Below are 22688 nucleotides of genomic sequence, written 5' to 3'. Positions count from 1 at the left end.
TCTCCCATAGATTACCTGAAAAAGAGGAGAATTGAGATTGAAACTGAGATTGATCTTTACACAAAATGCCACTAACATGTCTCACGTTGGGCCATGATGGCTGTGGATTGCATTTCATTATTGAAAAGATATCTGAATATATGACGGAGAAAACAGAACCTTGTGTTTTTTCCTGCTTGCCATATGTCATATTGACCAGAATGCTACAAATAATGACATTTACTGATACAAATATGCACAAAAAACAGCATGCTTGTAGCTTATAATATAACTATAAATATCAATAGTGGGATGTAGCTATGTCCATTAACCTACATTTTTTGAGAGCTCAGAACATTACATTTTCAATCCGGTTCATGTTATTGAAACTTACCTTTACTGGTCACTTTCCAGTACTATTATTGGGGAGCTCAAAGTGAATATCGCATCCTGACATTTAGTGACCATCTTATGAGCCTCTAATGATCGAGATTTAGCATTTTTAGGAAGAATGGCGACGGCCTTTTCCTAAAACGAGATTCAGAGAAATACTTTATAATATCAACAAAATGGTTAGCAAATATATAATGGATTTGAGGCACATGAATGGATTAAAAATGTTGATCCACCAGAGTGTTAGTTTTTCCGGCAATCAGACAAACAAATGATCACTACATAGATGCCAATGAAGATAACCAGTACATCTATACTAGTTACTGTTGTTGCTAAGGCATCTGAAACTCTTTACAGGGGTCAATAATGATTTATCTTATCTTATCTTATCGTATCTTACTGTATCTTACCTTATCATATCTTATAAATCCAATATTGTCCCATCTTTATCAATTTCTTTTTCTCTGATGCTGTAAAGTAATAGTTACAACACTACTGGAGTCTAAGTAGTTCGTTTTTTTGTGGTAACTGGTTAAAATAAGTATCAAACTTGACTATATTTCCTCTGCTACTGTCATCCGGATGTATGTATTCTGAGTTGTACACAGCATCCTAATGACTCACAAAAGCCTCTTGAGTCATTTTCTGCAACTACATAAAACATGAAGAGTCTGTTAAAGACAAGAATGATGAGAGGAAGATCTCTGTGCATCTGCTCATCAATCTTATCCATGACACGCTCAGCAGAGCTCTCCGTGTGGCACGTATCTGCACGTATACACATTTATATATAGTGAGTGAGCCCTGACTGCCATAAAGCCACTATTCACTCTATGGAGACGCTGTAAAGAGAAATACGCAGCCCTCTAACTTGATAGACTGCCAGAGGCTGTGTCAACACACACACACACACACACACACACACACACACACACACACACACACACACACACACACACACACACACACACACACACACACACACACACACACACCACTGCCCCCTTTCCTTAATGGATAGCAGGACGAGATGCCCAGCCAGGACTGGTTGAAAGAAGGCCTTATGACATGAACACACACACACACACACTTCATAATATATTATAAAACCATACTGTGTAGTAATAAGGGAACTAATAATCACATTTTAATTCCACACTAATGCTTGTAAATAATACAGTTTTGACAGTTTGGCCCTGTATTAATAAAATAAATAACATATTTTATTCTTGCACAATTCATAGACCACATTTCTATCACCTATCTAAGTGTGTTTGGATGTTTTCTTTCCTATAATCTGTCTCAAACCTCTAACGCTTCATGCTCCGGGGTGATAAAGTAAAAAGAAATGAGTTTGTATATGAAACTGTACCATCTAGATTCATTATATTTGAGAAAAGACAGACATCTCAATGGCTGAGATGTAACGTTTCGCCCTTAAGACTATTACTTGTAAAGGAGTATTTTAAGACCACAGTATTTCTACTTTTACTAAAGCGAAGGTTCTGAGTACTTCCTCCACCTCTGCAATTTGGTGATGAAACGTCCCTTTAAGGAGCATTACTGTAAAGGGGACAACATATGGTGTAAGAAAACACTTTATGTTGGTTTTAGTTTGACTTATTACCCATATTCTAAGCAGATTTAGAATATGGGATGTGACACTTATTTGGTTCTGAGGGTTTGAACCACATTTCACCAGAGAATCTACCTAAAGTTGACAAAGATTGAAGTGTAACATGAGTTTGAGATTAGTTCAGTGTCTATAGGTGTGCTCCATCTTTTTTATATTTGCAACAGAGGTAAACTGACCCTGCTGTTTTGAAAGAGCAGCCTCATTCTCTGTGTATTTTTACAGGTAGGTAAATACACACTGTAATCTATTCTAGTCTAAAGCAGTGTGAGAACAGTACGTTTAACATTCAAAAACTCACAATGACTGAAAACATGCAGCCACAAGATGCTAAACGGTCTATTTCAGGCAGAAATAAATGATCTGGCATCTGCAGGATGTTGACTTTACTCCAACTGGACCCCGAGATGTGGCAGAAACGTATAAACCGTCCTATACACTGAATAGACAGAAAGCCTCTGTGTGTTTCTGTCAGGTGCTGTTCTGATTTTAGTCACAGTTATCTATAAATCTGTGTCTTTCTCACGGCCTCTCCACGTCTCTCTGTGCTGATTTACAGTCTACAGATGGTACAGTATGGTAATAAAATCTAATGTGGAAAAATTGCAATTGCAAATTAAGTGGTCATACAACACAGTGTGTATGAATGTATATATGCTTTATGGCTGTGTAATATACAGTAATGTTCCTTATTCATACCCACAGTTTCTATATCTGTATCTTTAAGAATGCATTTTATGACCTGACTCAAGAATGTATGCTGTAAGCTAATTGCTGACATATTTTAGCACATCACAAATGGAAACTTGTTAATGTCAGAAGATCTTCTTGGATTCATTGTTGGGGACCGTGAACATCTGCACCAATGTCATGACCAATCAGCTATTGTAGTTGTTGCGGTCATGAGAGTACCAAATCTGTTTTTTAAAGAAAGCACAATGCATGCAATGGAAACAGATATATTATTATACTGGAGGGGAAAAACGACATGATTGACATGTCTCTCAAAGACCTGTAAATGTATATAGTTGTGTGTATAGCTGATGGCTATTTCCAATTAGTTATCAAAGACAAATGTCATTTCTAAAAATACTTATAGGTTCAAAACGTAATCAAATGTATGCCCTAGGTTATATAGCACTGTCTACTATGGATACCTGGGTGCATGTGTCTCTAATGCGTTATACACCCAGGGTATAAATAGCCAATGTGGCTATATACTGTACAACCCAGATGCAAATAGCATTGTTGGCTATACTGTACAACCCAGATGCAAATAGCATTGTTGGCTATAGGCACCGGGTGCAAATAGCATTGTTGGCTATAGGCACCGGGTGCAAATAGCATTGTTGGCTATACTGTAGTCACCGGGTGCAAATAGCATTGTTGGCTATAGTCACCGGGTGCAAATAGCATTGTTGGCTATACTGTAGTCACCGGGTACAAATAGCACTGTTGACTATAAATAGCATTGTTGACTATAGTCACCGGGTGCAAATAGCATATGTCTTTAAAAACCATGTACTGTACACTTTGTATTTCAGTCAATATTCCTCAGTTTAACTTCTACCCAGTATCAGCCATAAGGTTTTATGGAGAATTCTGTTTTTGATTGTTTATTACAGTAACCTGCAGTTAAAGGTGGAACAATTCAGAGAGCTTATTAAACTCAATTTAGGTTTGAAATACAAACAAAGAACAGTATGAAGTTGTGTACAAATATTTTATAATAAATTATATCCCAATATTAAATAAGTTGGATGCTTTGAAGGCACAAGAACTACAATAAATATAATGCTAGGAAACACAATTACATGATTTAACAGCGCTGTGTAAACCACGGCCAAACACATAATACTGGTACGTCTCTATACACCTCCAGTTACAGCTGGCAAGACAAAAAACACAACATTTGACAAACTTCCGGTGGTGCTAGAGGGAACATGGGTACCAAAAATATTTAGGATTTATCATCTAGGAACCATGAATTTCTTCAGAAACTTCCATCTTAACCCATCCAAATATTGTCTATATATTTCAGTGTAAGCCAAAGTGGTACACAACAGACAGACTGAAATAACCATCCCTTTGAGCAAGCTGATTACATGGCTAAACCTGTCAAATATGCATTCATTGTGTTGCTGTGGTATGGTCAATGTGACCTAAGAGAAAAGCTACAAAATCCTGTTTGTCATCACACATGCATACAGCCCAGGCAAGTGTGTGCGTGTGTGTGTGTGTGTGTGTGTGTGTGTGTGTGTGTGTGTGTGTGTTTGCCTGTGTGAACAGAAAGTGCAAAAACCCATCAACCGAAACAGACGCCTCAGCACTTTTTCCTGAGCTTGAAATGTGTCACCCTGAAGAAGAAGCTCTCTTGTTCCAGTTTATCCCAACCGACTACCTGTGTCAGCAATATTCAGGCTTGTTTCCAACGTGTGGCTGCCCATATTTGGATCATTACAGGCGGGGAAGAGAGGAAACACAAGCGTCTCTGTGTTGACCCTTTCGTCCACTCTGAGACGTCTTTCAGGTGGACTCTTGTAAGGGAAGCCTGGACTCACACAGACTGCAAATGAGATGAAATCATTCTCTAAAAGCAACGGTTTGAGGTATGTAGACAAAGATACACAGATTTTAACACACACACACTTAAAAACAGAAAGGACAATTTGGTGCAAACGTCACTTTTGAGTCAACTGCAGTTAAGTCATAAAACAAATAAACCAAATTCTTCATTTTCATTGCGAACAAAAGGGTCATTCATGGTCCAACTACCATGCTCTATAGCTAAGAGTAACAGGATAGCATTTACTATTAAATACCATTGATTTTGTGGGTTAGCGCAGCACCAACATTTCTTTACGACCCAGACTATGAAAACAGATTACATGTATTTTCTAGAGAGTCTGTGTGTCTTAGCCCAACACAGAAGCCCTAACACTCACACACACTTTTAACAACCTCAGTGCAATTTCAGGGCAATGACCCCGAATCTAGCTGGAGGGGATTTTTGTGCAACGGACAAAGTGATTCAGTTTTCCTCTTTTTAACTTTGAGTGACAGCAGTATTAAAGGTCGCCTATTGTGCAAAAACTACTTCTCCATATCTCTTCTACATCAACATGTGTCCCCTCTTCTTCATGTCTCTTCTACATCAACATGTGTCCCCTCTTCTCCATGTCTCTTCTACATCAACATGTGTCCCCTCTTCTTCATGTCTCTTCTACATCAACATGTGTCCCCTCTTCTCCATGTCTCTTCTACATCAACATGTGTCCCCTCTTCTTCATGTCTCTTCTACATCAACATGTGTCCCCTCTTCTTCACGTCTCTTCTACATCAACATGTGTCCCCTCTTCTTCATGTCTCTTCTACATCAACATGTGTCCCCTCTTCTCCATGTCTCTTCTACATCAACATGTGTCCCCTCTTCTTCATGTCTCTTCTACATCAACATGTGTCCCCTCTTCTCCATGTCTCTTCTACATCAACATGTGTCCCCTCTTCTTCATGTCTCTTCTACATCAACATGTGTCCCCTCTTCTTCATGTCTCTTCTACATCAACATGTGTCCCCCTCTTCTCCATGTCTCTTCTACATCAACATGTGTCCCCTCTTCTTCATGTCTCTTCTACATCAACATGTGTCCCCTCTTCTTCACGTCTCTTCTACATCAACATGTGTCCCCTCTTCTTCATGTCTCTTCTACATCAACATGTGTCCCCTCTTCTTCATGTCTCTTCTACATCACCATGTGTCCCCTCTGTGGAAAGAGACTCTGAAAGTTTCAGGAAAAAAGATTGTCTCTCTTTTTGTCCTGATCCATTTCTATAAAAACCTGTCTGAAAATGAGCTGATCAGATTTTGGCCACTTTATGATGTCATAACAATTTTTTGTCTTGTGTAACCATTAGCCAATCAGCAACCAAGGTAACCCCCCCCCCCCCCCCCCCCCCCCACCTTATCACCTGAATCTCCTCCTAGAGCACCATTGAGTTCTTTTTAACCAAATCTCTCTCAGAGGGGCGTGGGGAGGGGCTCCTTATTTTCATCTAAAGTAACAGAAACAGGGCTGAAACAGAGGGGATTATGGGTAATGCTGCAATGACCTGTTTGGTGTTTGGAGCCAAACACTTCAGAGACATGTTTTGTATCTGAGACCTATAATATATAGATGAAAAACAGTATAATAGGGGACCTTTAAATGTCAAACTGGAGGAAAACCGATTACACTTGAAGATGAGTTCCTAAATAAAGCTATAGTTTAAATTAAGTTATCACTCACTCTGATAGATGACAGCCCATAAAATGACCTCTATCAGTAGTTATTACACAGATTAGTGGAATACTCAATTCTGATTGGTCAATTCGGACATTTCCGAGGTTATTAATACTCGATAACACACTAAGCTAAATAATGACCATTGCTGCGGAGGGTCAAGGGAGAGATAGAAAGGTTAAAAGACTGAGCGTTGGACGTCAGATGAATGAACAGAAGAGGACAGAAAGGAAGTTAGCACCAACAGGATCAGGGTATGGACTCATGGCATTGTTTAGGGGCTTGTTAAAAAATGAAAACAGACTTGGACAATTTCAGAAAACCTCGATCAGTGCTGCCGTTCACTTTAAATTAAGTTATTATTGTCGCATTTCCAGACGATGATACGCCAAGTTTTTTTTCTAAGCAGAAGCAACACAATCATTTTGAAATCAATAACATATTTTCAATTAATATTGCGAGTCGAGTTGTTAGTATGTATGTATCGGGTCTTTTTTCAATAAAGACCGCCTCGCTGCACATTTTCCCTTACTCACAACACGGTTCCTCATGTAATATGTGCAAAAACATTGAATGCAACAACATTTCCTCACATTGATGCTTTCCAATACCAATAGAATAAGGTTTTGACCTCTAGCGGCTGTAGTCATTTTTAAGAGAACACAAATCAGAGCGAGTTTAGTTAAACCCAAACCGAGAAGAAGCAGGAAAGAGCCTGGTTACATTACATGTCACTTGTTAGACGCTTTTATCCAAAGCGACTTACATACTCAATACTGTGGACAATCCCCACAGGAGCAATTTGGGGAGAAGTGTCTTGCCCAGGGACACAATGACATGCTGACTGCAGTGGGGTTTGAACCTGTGCCCCCCTGCACACCGACACAATAGCCCACTGCGCCACACGCCTCCCTGGTTCGCAAAACATTAGCATTAAAATCCTTGAAAAGGAATTTCTTGGGGTGCGGATTGAAATGAAGACTCTTCCTAATGTTGGACGTGCATCCTCTGGCCTACTAGTGGTTGAAGTTTGACAGTTTCTGAAACATTAGAGTAGTAGTGAAATAAAGTGGCCATTCAATCGCCTGATGAACTCAGAAACTGGTGAAAGATATCCATCTAAAACAAGCATTTACATGTTATAACATTTCTTGACAATAAGTGCTTTTCCATTGAGGCCGTGTCAGGGTCTGGTATAGAGACAAGTTTAAACCAGTTTTTGTATGCTTCGATAGCAGAGGCACCAGCTCCCGGTTCTTAAACCACGGAGGCTGAGGCTTGATTTTACAAGAGCAAAAACACTTGGTACAGAGTTTGGAGAAGAGGATCAGAGCTAAATCCCACATCAAAAGCACGCTAAAGGCTCTTTGAGCATGTTTCTCTCAGTGATTGTGATGTTATGTTAAATGTGTGTTTTTTTCGTGTCTTGATATTTGTCCATGTTGATGTTGCAAATGGAGCTGCTGTCAAATTTCAGACTTGATCTGACCATTAAAGTTTTATCGTATAGTATAAAGTAGGGCTGCTCGATTATGGCAAAAATCATAATCTCGATTATTTGGGTCAATAATTGTAATTGCGATTATTAAATGCGATTATTCATTGACTTTGAAAACATCAATTTAATGGAGAAATACAATGTGAACAGTATGTTTTTAACAGTTGAACTTTAAGTATAATTCAACTGAAAAACCAAAAAAAAAAAAAAAAGTAATAATACAAAATAATCGTTTTATTTCGTTTACGTTGTTTTCGTAATCGTTGCAAGCCATAATCGTAATCGCGATTAAAATACGATTAAAATACGATTAAAATACGATTAATTGGGCAGCCCTAGTATAAAGTCGTTGGAAGATGTGTTTGCTCCTAATCTCGCTCCTAAGAATAAGAGCAACATGAGCACAGGGAAAGTCACGCTACCATTGCTGGGAAATGCAGGGACTTCCATCGTGATGTCATGACGCAGCGCCTATCAGGCTCTAATCTGCGGAAAAGCTAACGGGTTCCCAAGTTAAACCAACAGTGAACAAACACTAGCCCATTTACATTACTCAACAGGAACTCATCTAAGTGGAAAAGGAAAGTAAAGTAGCAAAGTTGTTTAAAGCCATTTCCATGACAAAATGTTTTAACCGTCACATTTTAAGTCATAATGTAACATCTATGTCCTTAACACATGACTCATTATGTGCGAGGAGGAATAACCCTCCATATTTTTGGAGAATTTGTTTCATAGTGTAGGCGATACAGTGGAAAACCTGGCGATGGTCTCGTAGACTAGAAACAGTTTCTTTGTCTGACATTTAATGTTTTTTCTCATGGGCAACAGAAGAGCTGTAGGCAGTGACTCAACAGCAGCATTGGCTCTCTTCACGTTGACAATAAAATACTCAAAAGATCACTGTAATAAGTGAGTAGTTACTCTGTGGTTATTAGACGGATTTTCCGTGTAACAAAGCGCCAAGGAGTTTTAAATGCTGATGGCACCAACCAACCCTGTCTCATACTGAATTATGACATTTCTTTCGAAGGGATCGTGGAGACAGTTTTAGAAAGATCGGGTTTGACACTTTTGGTCTTCTGGTTAAAAATCATGTTTGTCTGCCTCTTGAATCGACTTCCTCCATATGTGAACTTCCATGGACTTTGATTAGAAGCTTATCTGTTGCTCAAGACAAAATAGGTTTCCCTCAAAACGTCGATGACAATGCATTTTCATTGTGTGTGAATGTACTTATTGGGAAACAAGGATGCATTATTGTGACTTTAAGAGCGCCATTTGGACTGGCCTACACAGAGGGAAACACTCAGCAGCTCTGCAGTGAAACTTCTCTGCTGCCAACATTAGAAACCTGTGGTTGAGGAGGCTATAGCTGTGAATGTGCTTAAATGTTGATCACAAAAAGAGTATGTGTCACCGAGCAAACTTACCCTGTAAAAAATAAAGCAATAAAATATATGTTTAGATGTTCTGTGGTATAAAAATGTCTGACTTTCTGTGCTGCTCTTTCAGATATGTTACCATGCAACAACTGATTAACATGAGTGATGGTGAGTAAACCTGATGTTTCTATTTCATCTGTGTGCAGCTGCTGAACAAACAACAAGGTGGCAAATAAGCACAAAATTAGAGCAAATGGGCTGCTAATACTTTCCCCTTTGAGGATGTGGAGGGTAAGTGTGCGTCAGTGAGTGCAGGAGCACACAGCGAGTATTTACACCTCTGAATAGAGTTTGGTGGGAGAAGGTGGGGAGACACGCCTTTCCTCAACCTCAGGCCAACATGTTTAACTTTCAGCTGAAAGCACACAGACACCAGCGGCACACACATGTGGCAGTATATACTGTACGCATACCGGAGTGGGCGCACACATGCAGGCAAACACGGGCTCACTCAAACATGCCGCTAGATTTTTGGGCTTTTTTTTGTCATTTGAACAAACAACAAAATACTAAGAAATTGCATACAGCTCTCAGTATGGTTTTAATACGAAAGAGGAAAAGGGACACGTGACTTCTCTCATGAGATTAAAGTCAGAATTCTGAGAAAAAAGTACTGTCTAAAGTACAAATGTGACACTTGTATTGAGTATTTCGACTTAAATAATACACACAAGATGGATGCTCTATACTTTGCAGTGAATGCCATGTTCCTGTCCTTTCCTTGAGGGGTCTATGGGGTGCAACTGGGTTGTAAATGACATTGTTATAGAGGCCAAGTGCCATTAACACAGGTTATTTTTTTACTGCTACTTTACTTTGTTTTTGAGAAAATGATTTTTAACAAACTTAGTTTTTTGGCTTGACCCGTTATACAAAAGAAACTGAAAGATGTGCATGTTTTTAGTGCCATTATTAAGAAGCCATGGGGTGGGTGAACATGGTGTATGAGGTGTTGTATATAACTCTCTATATCAGGATATATATACCTGTATACTTCCCTATTTTAACTTCTTAATCACACAGATGCAATTAGTGTCACTTAGTCACATGACTTCCACTTTAATCATAGTGGGGTTAGACATTGGAAACGTTAGAATCAATGTGACAACATGAAATAAAACTTGACTCATGACCTCTCTTTGACTTGAGATTTTCGTCTTGAAAAACCTCAACACTCGCCTAAAAATCACAATGTATGCTATTTAACAAGGTGGGCAATGAATCAATTAGTTCCCTTTGTACTTTAAGGTTCTTTCCTGAATTACACAAACACCTTAACTATATTAATTCCCTCTTAATTGAGTCAACACTTTCCCCAGATCCACTTAACTTCAGTCATCCAATCAAGTTGTAGGAGAGAATCAGTTGGAAAATCATTACAAAAACATATCTTAATAAAGCGTATATACCAATACTCCAAGGAAGCAGGGTTTAGAGACAGGGGGAGATTATGTAAAATAGCTTCATAAATAAATACAAGACACATGATCCGACATTATCCAGGAGCAACGAGAGTCCTTCCTTTATTTTAAAGTTGTATCTTCAGGTTTGATAGTGAAGGCTGTGTGTGACCTCACCAACAGGCAGGGTCTCTCTCTCTCTCTCTCCCTCTCTCTCTTTATCTCCCTCCCTCTCTCTTTCCAACATCTAAATGTGCGCTGTAGTTTGAATAAAGCTTCTTTCCGCTCTCTTACTCAGGCAGGAGCAAGAGGCCCTGGAATCGCTGGGAGCTTTGGATCATCAACGGTACGTTTTCCAACTCACCTCCGGAGTCCCTAACAAGGAATACTGTGAAGGTTTTGACACTTCTTCATCCTCTGACAGGTATTGTTAGAGGTGCTGTACTCGGGTGTCAAAGCAGAGATGTTTTTGGCTGAAGTTCATTTATTTTATATTAAGCAGTTCTGAAGTCGGGGATGTTAATGATAAAGATGCATGGATATTGCAAAGTTAGCTCCTGTGCTCATGATGCTGTGCTGTTGTGGTTTGGTTTCTGAGTTTTGCCGAGTTGACTTGATGTGCTGCTGGGTCACTGTTGATGGTTTATTTGTTACGTTCATTTCATGGCACTGTGATTTATAGAGTGTATTGTGGCAAAAATAAGAGCTTAACGGCAGAAAATGTGTATAGATAAGATAGAGCTTTGTTGTCTCCCTTAGGAGAAATGTGTCTTGGGCATCGAGATAATACACATAAAACATTCAGGTCAATCAGTCATAGATACAGAATAGAGATCACATATCACATGGCAAAGAAACAAACAAGAAACATACAGGTACAGCACTTTCCCTATTGCACATACATATATAATAATACGTATAATTCTATGTAGAAGATGAATTATTTAGACGTATGTGTTAGTGAGTTTGCACGAGGGAGACCATGAGAGTGGCATGTATGAAATCACATAAAGTAGTCATTCAGTGTCTGAGTTGTCTGGTGTATAACCATTTTAACAGCTTTACTTAAAGCTGTAATTCAGTTATTTATAGAGGGTTGAAAACATGAAATTGCCCAGTAATTCACAACCAAACAAGCAAAGACTAGAGGAAAGGAAATGAAAACTATTTGTGTAGCAGAGATAAATTGTTCTACTTCTTCGTCTTATATTCATATTTCATATTTCTAACGCCACCGTTAGTGGGATCAGATGTGATTGGTACTGACGATAGTTTGTGGAAAGAGATACTGAAATGTGCAAAAGCCCACACAAAACGTTAGTTATTCCAGACACTTCAGCCTGGCTCAGTGTTGCCGATATAGAAATGTGATATATGTCAACTAGTTTCAAACACTTCAAGTCTGAAATGAAAAGACGGGGAAAGCAAAGGAAATGTTTCTTCAAAATGAAATAGTGAATTTAGCATGTGACAGGTAGAACACTGGGTTTGATTGTTGGGATTTCTTTTTGCATTATGGGAAACTACTGTCAAGAGTGACTGTTGCTATGGTAACATTGGGCTGTTGGAGCGCATGTGGAGAATAGTAATTTTCAGACGTTGAAAAGGAGAATTGTCGAACACCGAGTTAAAGCAAATATCTCTACACTTTACATGCAGAGGTATCTGTTATACAGTCATAGCAAGCGTGTGTCGTCTCATATAATGACACATGTTGCTGAAGCACATCTTTGTATGCAGTCTTGTACTAAAGCACTCATAAGCACCTGCCAATATGAAATGTTCCCCCAGCTAACTGTACAAGAGTGTGTGTGGGTGTGTGTTCTCAAACACAGGCCTTACAGTATGTGTCAATAGCGACATATGTACACACACTCCGATGCGTTTTCTGCACCAGGGGCTTTGGACGTGCGTTCTCACACATCCCCACGGTAATCTATGAGTGTAGGTCTGTGTTCCTGTGTGTGTATCAATGTCAACTCTGTTCTCCTGCTGAGGGGCTCTGGAGGGTTGGGGGGGGGGGGGGGAGGTGGTGAGGCTGCCCTGGATGCCCGCCTTGTGTTTACCTTGGCAGGGCTGCACCCCCCCCCGGTCCGCTGCAGGAACAGACCATGGCCTTATTGCCCACCCCCCCCCCACCTCAGCTGGAGCGGAACATACCACAGCGGCCGAACGGGGGAGTTTGCAACCACCCCACAGACTGAATGGACTCACTGTGAGAGGGAGAGGGCTGCTTGGCTTTACCTGGCTCCTGAATGCCTCGTGCACGTTATGAAGTGGCCTCAGTTTAAATCAGGGGTATCCAAACTTTTTTCACCGAGGGCCACATACAGAGAAATGTACGAAGGGCTGGGCCGCTCACTAGAGGTATATCGCCTCATAAGTTCAGTTATAAGTTAACAAACTCAATCAAATGTAGGTAAAGTATGTGAGTGTTGGCAGCTCATCCCTTAAAACAGAAGCCTCAGGTTGATTATCATAAGGAGAAATAGGAAGGGTGTATTTCAAGCTTGTTATCTAAATAAGTCCTTGGGCTTTTTCCTTATCAACTAAGATATGTTAGAAAATGTTTCCAACTTTAATTGACTGAATTTATTTGAAAAATAGTCTTAAGAAGTACAATATAAGACAAGCAGAAGTTTCATTTGTGGGCCATATTCCATTATACTTTTTCAATTTGCTGGGGGCCGATTCAAAATGGTCCGCGGGCCACAGTTTGGACACCCCTGGTTTAAATGATGCATTCAAAGAGTGTCTGCTCAGTGATGGGATCGTGACAGCAAGGAGACGTGGTTCTGGTTGGCTCGCTCTGAGATGTGGGGAGAGGTTTTTTTCCTGGCGTTCTCCGTGTTAATACATCATGAGAGTGTGGTTTCCTCGACTCTGACATAAGGCATTGTAATTCCATGTAAAAGAACATAGTACTCCTTGTTTGTAGACAACCAGAACCAGAACCAGTGCACGACACGTCCAACCGTACCGCCTTCCAGAAAGAATTATTTTATGTAAAAGAACATATGACTCGTTGTTTTTGGGCAGAAGTACAACCAGAATGACTGCTACAGAACAGAAAGCATTAATAGTGTACTACTAGATATCCTAATGGATAACCATTACCACTTGATCTAAAAAGAAACATGAAACTCTAAACTTTTTGGAGACTTTTTTTGGCAAGTATTTGAGTTTTTTTCCTGGCGTACTCTGAGTTAATACATCATGAGAGTGCAGATTCCTTTACTCTGACATAAGGCATTGCAATTTCATGTAAGAGAACATAGTATTTTTAGGCAACCACCGACTAATACAGAACAGAAAGCAGTGACAGTTTGTAAGTGAAACTAAACACCAAGTAAACCTACGTACGTTTACTTTCAAGTTAAAATAACTGTAGGGGAAACTGGACGTTACCTAGGAACAGTCTTGATCAACGCAACAAGCCTGAATTGACATGCTGTGCACGACTCGTCCAGAACTACCGCCTATTCCAGAGATAATAAGTGGATGTAAAAGAACATATGACTCATTGTTTTTAGGCAGAAATACAACCAGAAGAACTAACACAGAACAGAAAGCATTAGATAGACAACCATGACTTTTTTTGGCAAGTGTTACTTAATACCAGACTGAAAAGCCTGGTTTGACTGCGTCCTCTCAGTTGAGTTAAGATGTACCTGGCCTGCTGTGGCTGGCTCACGAATGCTAGTGCACATAAGTGGCCAAAGTTTAAATGATGCATTTAAAGAGTCTGCTCAATTATCGGATTGTGGTGCGCTCGCTCTGAGGGTTTCTCTCTGGCTTTCTCTGTGTTAATACATTGTGAGAGTGACGTTCACTGTTTTATATAAACTCCCCTGTTTTAACGGAAGGCCCATCTTGACTCTGATATAACGCGGTGTAATTCCATGTAAGAATTACATACAACCAGAGTGACGAATACAGAACAGAAAGGATTCATTATTTACCCGTCCTTGAAACTCATTATCACTAACTTTAGGCGCATACTTTTCTTAACAAGTAGCAAATTAGTAGTGTAATACCCGACTAAAAACCAACCAAGTCTATCTTCTGACTCCAATACCGACGCCTGATCAGTGCCCGTCGTCCTGTCATCCAATTCGCATCCTTTTTGGATGAATAGACGTCTACACACAGCAAGAAAATCCGCTCAGGTTTGCAGGAGGAGTACGGATGGGTCAAACTGAAAATACGTTCACCAAAAGTAACTTATTTTACTTTGCTTTTGTTAGGCGACTTCTGCAATGAACTAACAGCAGTTATGAACCAAGTGTTTTTGTTTAGCCGAAACAACAATCTTTTCCGAGGCTTAACCAAGTAGTTTTGTTGCGTAAGTAAACTTAAAAATGTGTTAAACCTCTAGTTTTGTGTTTTGTTTTAATCCGTAGACCATCGCATGTAACTATGGAAACTGTACGTCCAAAACTGTCATAGCGTTTGACAAAGCTTTACTGAGTTTGGAGTGAGTTCGGTTGGTTTTACGAACATGATGGGTTTGATTGGATGTGGCCAGAACATTTGGAACCACGCCCACCAGTGACGCCATGTTGTACTGACACACCCTGAAGTACACTTCCACCTCACTGCATGGGAGGTTGTTGATGGAAAGTGATAGTAATACCCAAAAACAACACAACATCAGTTATATTAAGTCATTTTAAAGATGTTCCTGGGGTGGTCAGCACATCCTATAATGAAATATATAACAGTGAGTGACTACTTCAGGGTGGATTCGTCTGTATGTCTACATATGCTGTGAGGGATTTTATGTTTCCTCTCAAACTAAGCAAACATTCACTCTCAGACCAATCTGAGACAACGGGGCAAATATTAGTCTTACTGTACGGGATCTGTGGAACTCTGAGAATGCTAGCAGCACACACACACTCTTTCTCACACACACACACACACACATACTTCTTCAGGTTGTAGTATGCATACATATACAGTAATGTCTGCAGATGTGTTACAGTGAATACATATGATCTTGTTTTTAATGCCGAGTCATTGAATTCAAAAGGTCAATGAATTTCTCTTATAGCCTTTTGCCATGATCTCAACCGCCAGCTACTGCAAACGCTTTGTGACTCTTGGCTCCAGGTTTTATTGGTTGTAAATGTTTCTGTGTGGCAGTTTGAGGCTCGTGAACGCAGCACAATGAGGGTTCAGTTGGGACTCTGAACGGTTTGGTACTTTTGGACCGCGCTGCACCGTGCAGTAACGGAAAGCTGAGGAAAAACAAGCAAGCGGTAATCAGGGTTTCACAGATGAGGGTTTGTGATAGCGGAGGCCATGTTTTTAGACTGAAGTTCAGGATATTGAATGATATTTATGCTCAAACATGACCTAGTGACCGTATAAATAGATGAAATGAAAAAAAAATTGTAAACGAAGAAGCAAGACAAAAATGTTATGCAGTCGGTGGAGCTTTGAGCTAAATATTAATGTCAGCAATGACAATGCCAACAAATTGAAGATTAGCAACTGTTATGCTTTAAGATGTTCAGCATTTTAGTTTCGCTTGCAAGAATTACCATAAGGATAAGAGGGGATGTCGTCAGTTTGGCAGGAATTTAGTCATGAAACAGGATCATCAAAGTTGTTTGATTTCATCCTGACGGGAACATAAATGTGCAAACTTATCATGTCAATCTATCAATATAAGTTGAGACATTTCCCTAAAGATCCTATATATCCACCTCCTGTTGGCCCTAGATGGAACATTCAGAAGATCAACAAAGACAGACAAAGCAAAAAAGGGCAATATAGAAGATTTGAGTCTGCAGTAAAGTGGTGGACCAAACCATGCTTCTCCCATAGCTTGGCAAGAATTGAATAAAAATGTAGACTTTATATTAGATTTCTTGTGGGAAATGTGGCTCATTGCATTGCAAGATAAACTGATGTTGGCAAGACGATGTATTCTTGTTCTAGTTTACAACCAAAAAGACACTTTATGCAAACAGACACATTTCATTTCAAACCTTTATTTACCCAGGTGTATCCATTGAGATCATTGATCTCTTTTTCAAGGGAGACCTGCTCAAGTAGGTTCCACATGAAACATAAAACAACAGAACAACAAAAAGGACATCATACAGCATCATTACAGGGATTACAATTTGCATAACTATCCACATGAACAGGTACCAACGGCTTCCGATTGAGTAGCATCCAACCGAGCTTTCAAAACATTTAGTGGCACCAGATTGCTCAGTTTCCATTTCAGTTGCAGACTATTCCAAGACAGAGGAGCTGCGCATCTAAAAGCTATCTTCCCTAAAACAGTCCTAGCAGTTGGCACATTAATAAAACCACAGCATGCGATCTCAGGCAGTAGTAGGGCTGCTCAATTAATCGTATTTTAATCGCGATTACGATTCTGGTTTGCAACGATTACGAAAACAACGTATTCGAAATAAAACGATTTTTTTTTTATTATTACTTTTTTTTTTTTTTTTTAAATAATGTTTTTTTTTTTTGGTTTTTCAGTTGAATTATACTTAAAGTTCAGGGTACATACTGTTCACATTTTCTCCAATAAATGGATGTTTTCAAAGTCAATGAATAATCGCATTTAATAATCGCAATTACAATTATTGACCCAAATAATCGAGATTATGATTTTTGTCATAATCGAGCAGCCCTAGGCAGTAGCCACTTACAATTCGCCGTGAGATTCGCCGTGAGATCAGGGAGCAGATGTAGGATGGAAGTTTCCCTAACATGGCTTTGTATATAAAAATGTACCAGTGACTGAACCTCCGTACAGTTAGCGAAGGCAAACCTGCCCTGGCATACAAACAAAGACACAAAGAATGAAGTTGGAAAAAAAGCCCGATTAAAAATGTGTTTCTTCATTGGTTTTGAACACATGGAAAGGCATTTGAAATGAATGACTCAGCTTAAACTGAGTTGTATGACTAAAGGAAGTTCCTCTGGCTGTAACAGAGGGGCTTTCATTCCTCAGTGAGCATGTATAGCATTTCCAAACGATACTACAGAGTCATGACATCCGCTTTCCATTTTAGCCAATGGGTCTGACGTAATAACCAAACGCATTGAGTATGTCAGACAAAATGGAATATGAGTTAGGGGGGGAAACACACAGTGGCATTCAGGGGCAGAGGAAATGAGGATGAACCCACCCCAACACAACACTAACTTCACTGTTCACTCAGTGCAGCCTTTCTGGTAAAGAGAAGTTAGAAAAGGTTGCATTAGTTTGAATTCCCTTAATATTCTCTGTTTAGTCTTCCATTTCTGCAAATCAAGCCAATCGCTCAGTAAGTGATCCAAAAAGGTCACCATACAAACTGGCTTTGAGTACATTTGAGCTCTGAAGGTCTGAATAATGATGTTCTCTGTACAAAAGTGACTCAAATGTTGGTATTTTTCAGGTAACGATGACCCCCCTGCTTCTGCTGTGTGTGTCCTTGCCCTTCATCTCGGCAACTGTAGTATTCCAGCTTGAAAACCATGACGGTAAGTGATGTTTTATTAGATCCTTATTACTATCCTTATCTATATCATCAATGTCTAACTCTAGAGATTTGGGAACTTGATTTGAAGATTAGAAATGTACATACAACTGTATTATAAAATGTCAGATATTTATTTAAATCTGTGCAATCTACCATTTGATTAAGTATGCAGCTGCTGTCAGAAAGTCCGATTGTGTATCTGTTTATTTCCTGTTCGACCTCCAGTTTCAAATGAGTTTTCATCCCTTTTTTTCCCAAGTTATTTTCATACTAATTTACCAGAGACATTACCAAAAAAAGTCATGAGCAATGTTAGAGACAAGTCGTAATAAGTAGTCCTTTAACATGTGTTATGGATCAGCAGTTTCCTTATTTGGTAGATCACGTTAAACCATCGATAAACCAGCTCCTTCTTGTACACCTTTTCTTGAGCAAAACTCAACTAGTATCCTCATAAGCAAATTAAAAGACTAACAAATGCAAAAAAAGAGACGGCACAATGTATGGCATCCCTCCCCCCCACCCATTTCTTTGTTATTATTATTACTATATATATATATATATATGTATTTCCCTTCTATTTGATGTTTCTCATTGTAATGAAGCCACACCTCAGGCCATTATGATTATAATGTATTATTCTTATTCATTTTCTCTGTGCTTGTATTTAAGTAATTGGTATTAAGCTATATATACATAGATATATTGCCGCATGATTAAGGTGAGATTATTGTCACCCAGAGAGCGATGTAGGTTATATGTGCAACTATTCTGCACACATTTGAGTATGTATGTGGGTGTGTGTTGTATGTATGTATGTATGTGGGTGTGTGTTGTATGCATGTATGTATGTGGGTGTGTGTTGTATGCATGTATGTATGTGGGTGTGTGTTGTATGCATGTATGTATGTGGGTGTGTGTTGTATGCATGTATGTATGTGGGTGTGTGTTGTATTGTATGTATGTGGGTGTGTTTATGTATGTATGTGGGTGTGTGTTGTATGCATGTATGTATGTGGGTGTGTGTTGTATGCATGTATGTATGTGGGTGTGTGTTGTATGCATGTATGTATGTGGGTGTGTGTTGTATGCATGTATGTATGTGGGTGTGTGTTGTATGCATGTATGTATGTGGGATGTGTGTTGTATGCATGTATGTATGTGGGTGTGTGTTTGTATGTATGTATGTATGTGGGTGTGTGTTGTATGCATGTATGTATGTGGGTGTGTGTTGTATGCATGTATGTATGTGGGTGTGTGTTGTATGCATGTATGTATGTGGGTGTGTGTTGTATGTATGTAAGTATGTGGGTGTGTGTTGTATGCATGTATGTATGTGGGTGTGTGTTGTATGTATGTAAGTATGTGGGTGTGTGTTGTATGCATGTATGTATGTGGGTGTGTGTTGTATGTATGTAAGTATGTGGGTGTGTGTTGTATGCATGTATGTATGTGGGTGTGTGTTGTATGCATGTATGTATGTATGTGGGTGTGTGTTGTATGCATGTCTGTATGTGGGTGTGTGTTGTATGTATGTATGTATGTATGTGGGTGTGTGTTGTATGCATGTATGTATGTGGGTGTGTGTTGTATGCATGTATGTATGTGGATGTGTGTTGTATGCATGTCTGTATGTGGGTGTGTGTTGTATGCATGTAAGTATGTGGGTGTGTGTTGTATGCATGTATGTATGTGGGTGTGTGTTGTATGTATGTATGTATGTGGGGTGTGTGTTGTATGCATGTATGTATGTGGGTGTGTGTTGTATGCATGTATGTATGTGGGTGTGTGTTGTATGTATGTATGTATGTGGGTGTGTGTTGTATGTATGTATGTATGTGGGTGTGTGTTGTATGCATGTATGTATGTGGGTGTGTGTTGTATGTATGTATGTATGTATGTATGTGGGTGCATGTATGTATGTGGGTGTGTGTTGTATGCATGTATGTATGTGGATGTGTGTTGTATGCATGTATGTATGTGGGTGTGTGTTGTATGCATGTATGTATGTGGGTGTGTGTTGTATGCATGTAGTATGTGGGTGTGTGTTGTATGCATGTATGTATGTGGGTGTGTGTTGTATGTATGTATGCATGTATGTATGTGGGTGTGTTGTATGCATGTATGTATGTGGGTGTGTGTTGTATGCATGTAGTATGTGGGTGTGTGTTGTATGCATGTATGTATGTGGGTGTGTGTTGTATGCATGTATGTATGTGGGTGTGTGTTGTATGCATGTATGTATGTGGGTGTGTGTTGTATGCATGTATGTATGTGGGTGTGTGTTGTATGTATGTGGGTGTGTGTTGTATGCATGTATGTATGTGGGTGTGTGTTGTATGTATGTGGGTGTGTGTTGTATGCATGTATGTATGTATGTGGGTGTGTGTTGTATGCATGTATGTATGTGGGTGTGTGTTGTATGCATGTATGTATGTGGGTGTGTGTTGTATGCATGTATGTATGTGGGTGTGTGTTGTAGGCATGTATGTATGTGGGTGTGTGTTGTATGCATGTAAGTATGTGGGTGTGTGTTGTATGCATGTATGTATGTGGGTGTGTGTTGTATGCATGTATGTATGTGGGTGTGTGTTGTATGCATGTAAGTATGTGGGTGTGTGTTGTATGCATGTATGTATGTGGGTGTGTGTTGTATGCATGTATGTATGTGGGTGTGTGTTGTATGCATGTATGTATGTGGGTGTGTGTTGTATGCATGTATGTATGTGGGTGTGTGTTGTATGCATGTGGGTGTGTGTTGTATGCATGTATGCATGTGGGTGTGTGTTGTATGCATGTATGTATGTGGGTGTGTGTTGTATGTATGCATGTATGTATGTGGGTGTGTGTTGTATGTATGTAAGTATGTGGGTGTGTGTTGTATGCATGTAGTATGTGGGTGTGTGTTGTATGTATGTATGTATGTTATGTGTGAATGTTTACAAAAATGACAATAAAACGAGTATTAAAAAAATAAAATAAAGACCAACAAATGATCTCATCCGTAGACATGGACGGCACGATGCGTGTCAGCATCCCCTTGGAGATGCCTCTGCGTCCTCTGCTGGGCAGCAAGGTGGTCGTACCCTGTTACTTCCAGGACAACACAGTGAATGACCCCGGAGCCCCCACCGTCACTCCGCTCTCACACCGCATCAAATGGAGCCATGTCACAAAGGAGAAAGTCACCACGATCCTGGTGGCGTCTGAGGGGAAAGTCCAGGTGGAGACGGAGTATCTGGACAGAGTGACGATGATCAACTACCCGCTGGTGGCCACCGACGCCACCATGGAGATCACAGAGCTGCGGTCCAAAGACTCGGGAACGTACCGCTGCGAGGTGCTGCACGGCATCGAGGACAACTACGACTCTGTGGACATTCAGGTTCAGGGTACGTGTTGTTGTTCACTACGATATTAACGTCATTATCACCAAATGCTAGTCAACCCGCTAACAGTACAGACGACAACTTAGCGCCAGCAATCCTCTCTCAAAGGTAATTTTCAAACCACAAGTCATTTTACACCTAAAAAAAGTTCAAACATTAGGTAAAAAACTGAAATAGAGGAGACTGGTTGCATTGTATACTCAACTGTAGTTCACAAATGTGTTGGGCTGACAGGAGGAAGGCCATCTAATCACTCAATATTAGAACATGTTACAACAAGGAAGCAACAATTAAGAAAGCCTTATTGTAGTGGCTAAACCGTTAAAAAGCCAACATTTGTTTTATCAAAACCAACAGAAAACCCAAAGAACAATATGACCTGGATATTGACATGATGATTGAAAAACAGAAAACAATTCTCTAAATAAACATAGGGAAGCTTTTTTGTTACATCATAAATGGATTTGTATCTATATTTATGTTTAGGAAGATAGGTTAAGTCACGTTTCTTATATTTTGAAGTGACAAGATTGTCTTCCTACTCAACAACAATGATTTTAATACACAAAAAAACTTCTGTCAGAAGATGAGAATATCAAGACCTTATCAAATGATGCAGGCTTACACCTCTTGAGAAACCACGGTTTGGTTGGCCACAAACCAGTTTCAAAAGAATCAAACAATTTGTATGACGGTCTTAACAAGCCCACTGTCTTGGAATAATTACTTCAAAGTGTTCTCTCTTCACTCACTTTCCGTGTCCTACAGGTATTGTGTTCCACTACCGTGCCATCACCACCCGCTACACCCTGACATACGAGAAGGCGAAGGCCGCCTGCCTCCAGAACAGCGCCACCATCGCCACCCCCGCCCAGCTGCAGGCGGCCTACGATGACGGTTACCACCAGTGTGATGCTGGATGGCTCTCTGATCAGACTGTCAGGTACTGTCCATCCATCTATCCAACATCAGATTGTTAAACGTTCCTGTCGGCTCCCAGACCGTAGTCGAGGAAATCAGGGGATGACTCTCTGCAGTCTTCCAGGGCCGAAGCAACAAACTTCGGATTCAATAACCCACTTTTCAATCAGGCAGACAGACGAGCTCTTCTTTAGAGGCCGTTGCATTTATTAAGGTCTTTGTTACAGATCTAACTTTGAAGACACTTGATAG

At 39.9% G+C, this 22688-nt stretch overlaps 1 protein-coding gene across 1 annotated transcript; it reads left to right on the top strand.

Annotated features, from left to right (window-relative positions):
• Window positions 1–10897: 10897 nt before the first annotated feature.
• On the top strand, window positions 10898–22465 carry LOC117559237 (aggrecan core protein-like; the record flags this gene model as incomplete). Its single annotated transcript, XM_034235915.1, has 4 exons — window positions 10898–10973; window positions 18043–18127; window positions 21135–21518; window positions 22284–22465. Coding segments are annotated over exons 2-4 (645 nt in total), but the record flags the coding sequence as incomplete, so codon positions are not given.
• Between the last annotated feature and the right edge of the window lie 223 nt (window positions 22466–22688).

Source organism: Gymnodraco acuticeps, unplaced genomic scaffold (assembly GCF_902827175.1).
Source record: "Gymnodraco acuticeps unplaced genomic scaffold, fGymAcu1.1, whole genome shotgun sequence".
Taxonomy (NCBI): Eukaryota; Metazoa; Chordata; class Actinopteri; order Perciformes; family Bathydraconidae; genus Gymnodraco; species Gymnodraco acuticeps.
The sequence above is the reverse complement of the archived record's forward strand: the minus strand, read 5'-3'. Positions and strand labels throughout refer to the sequence as shown.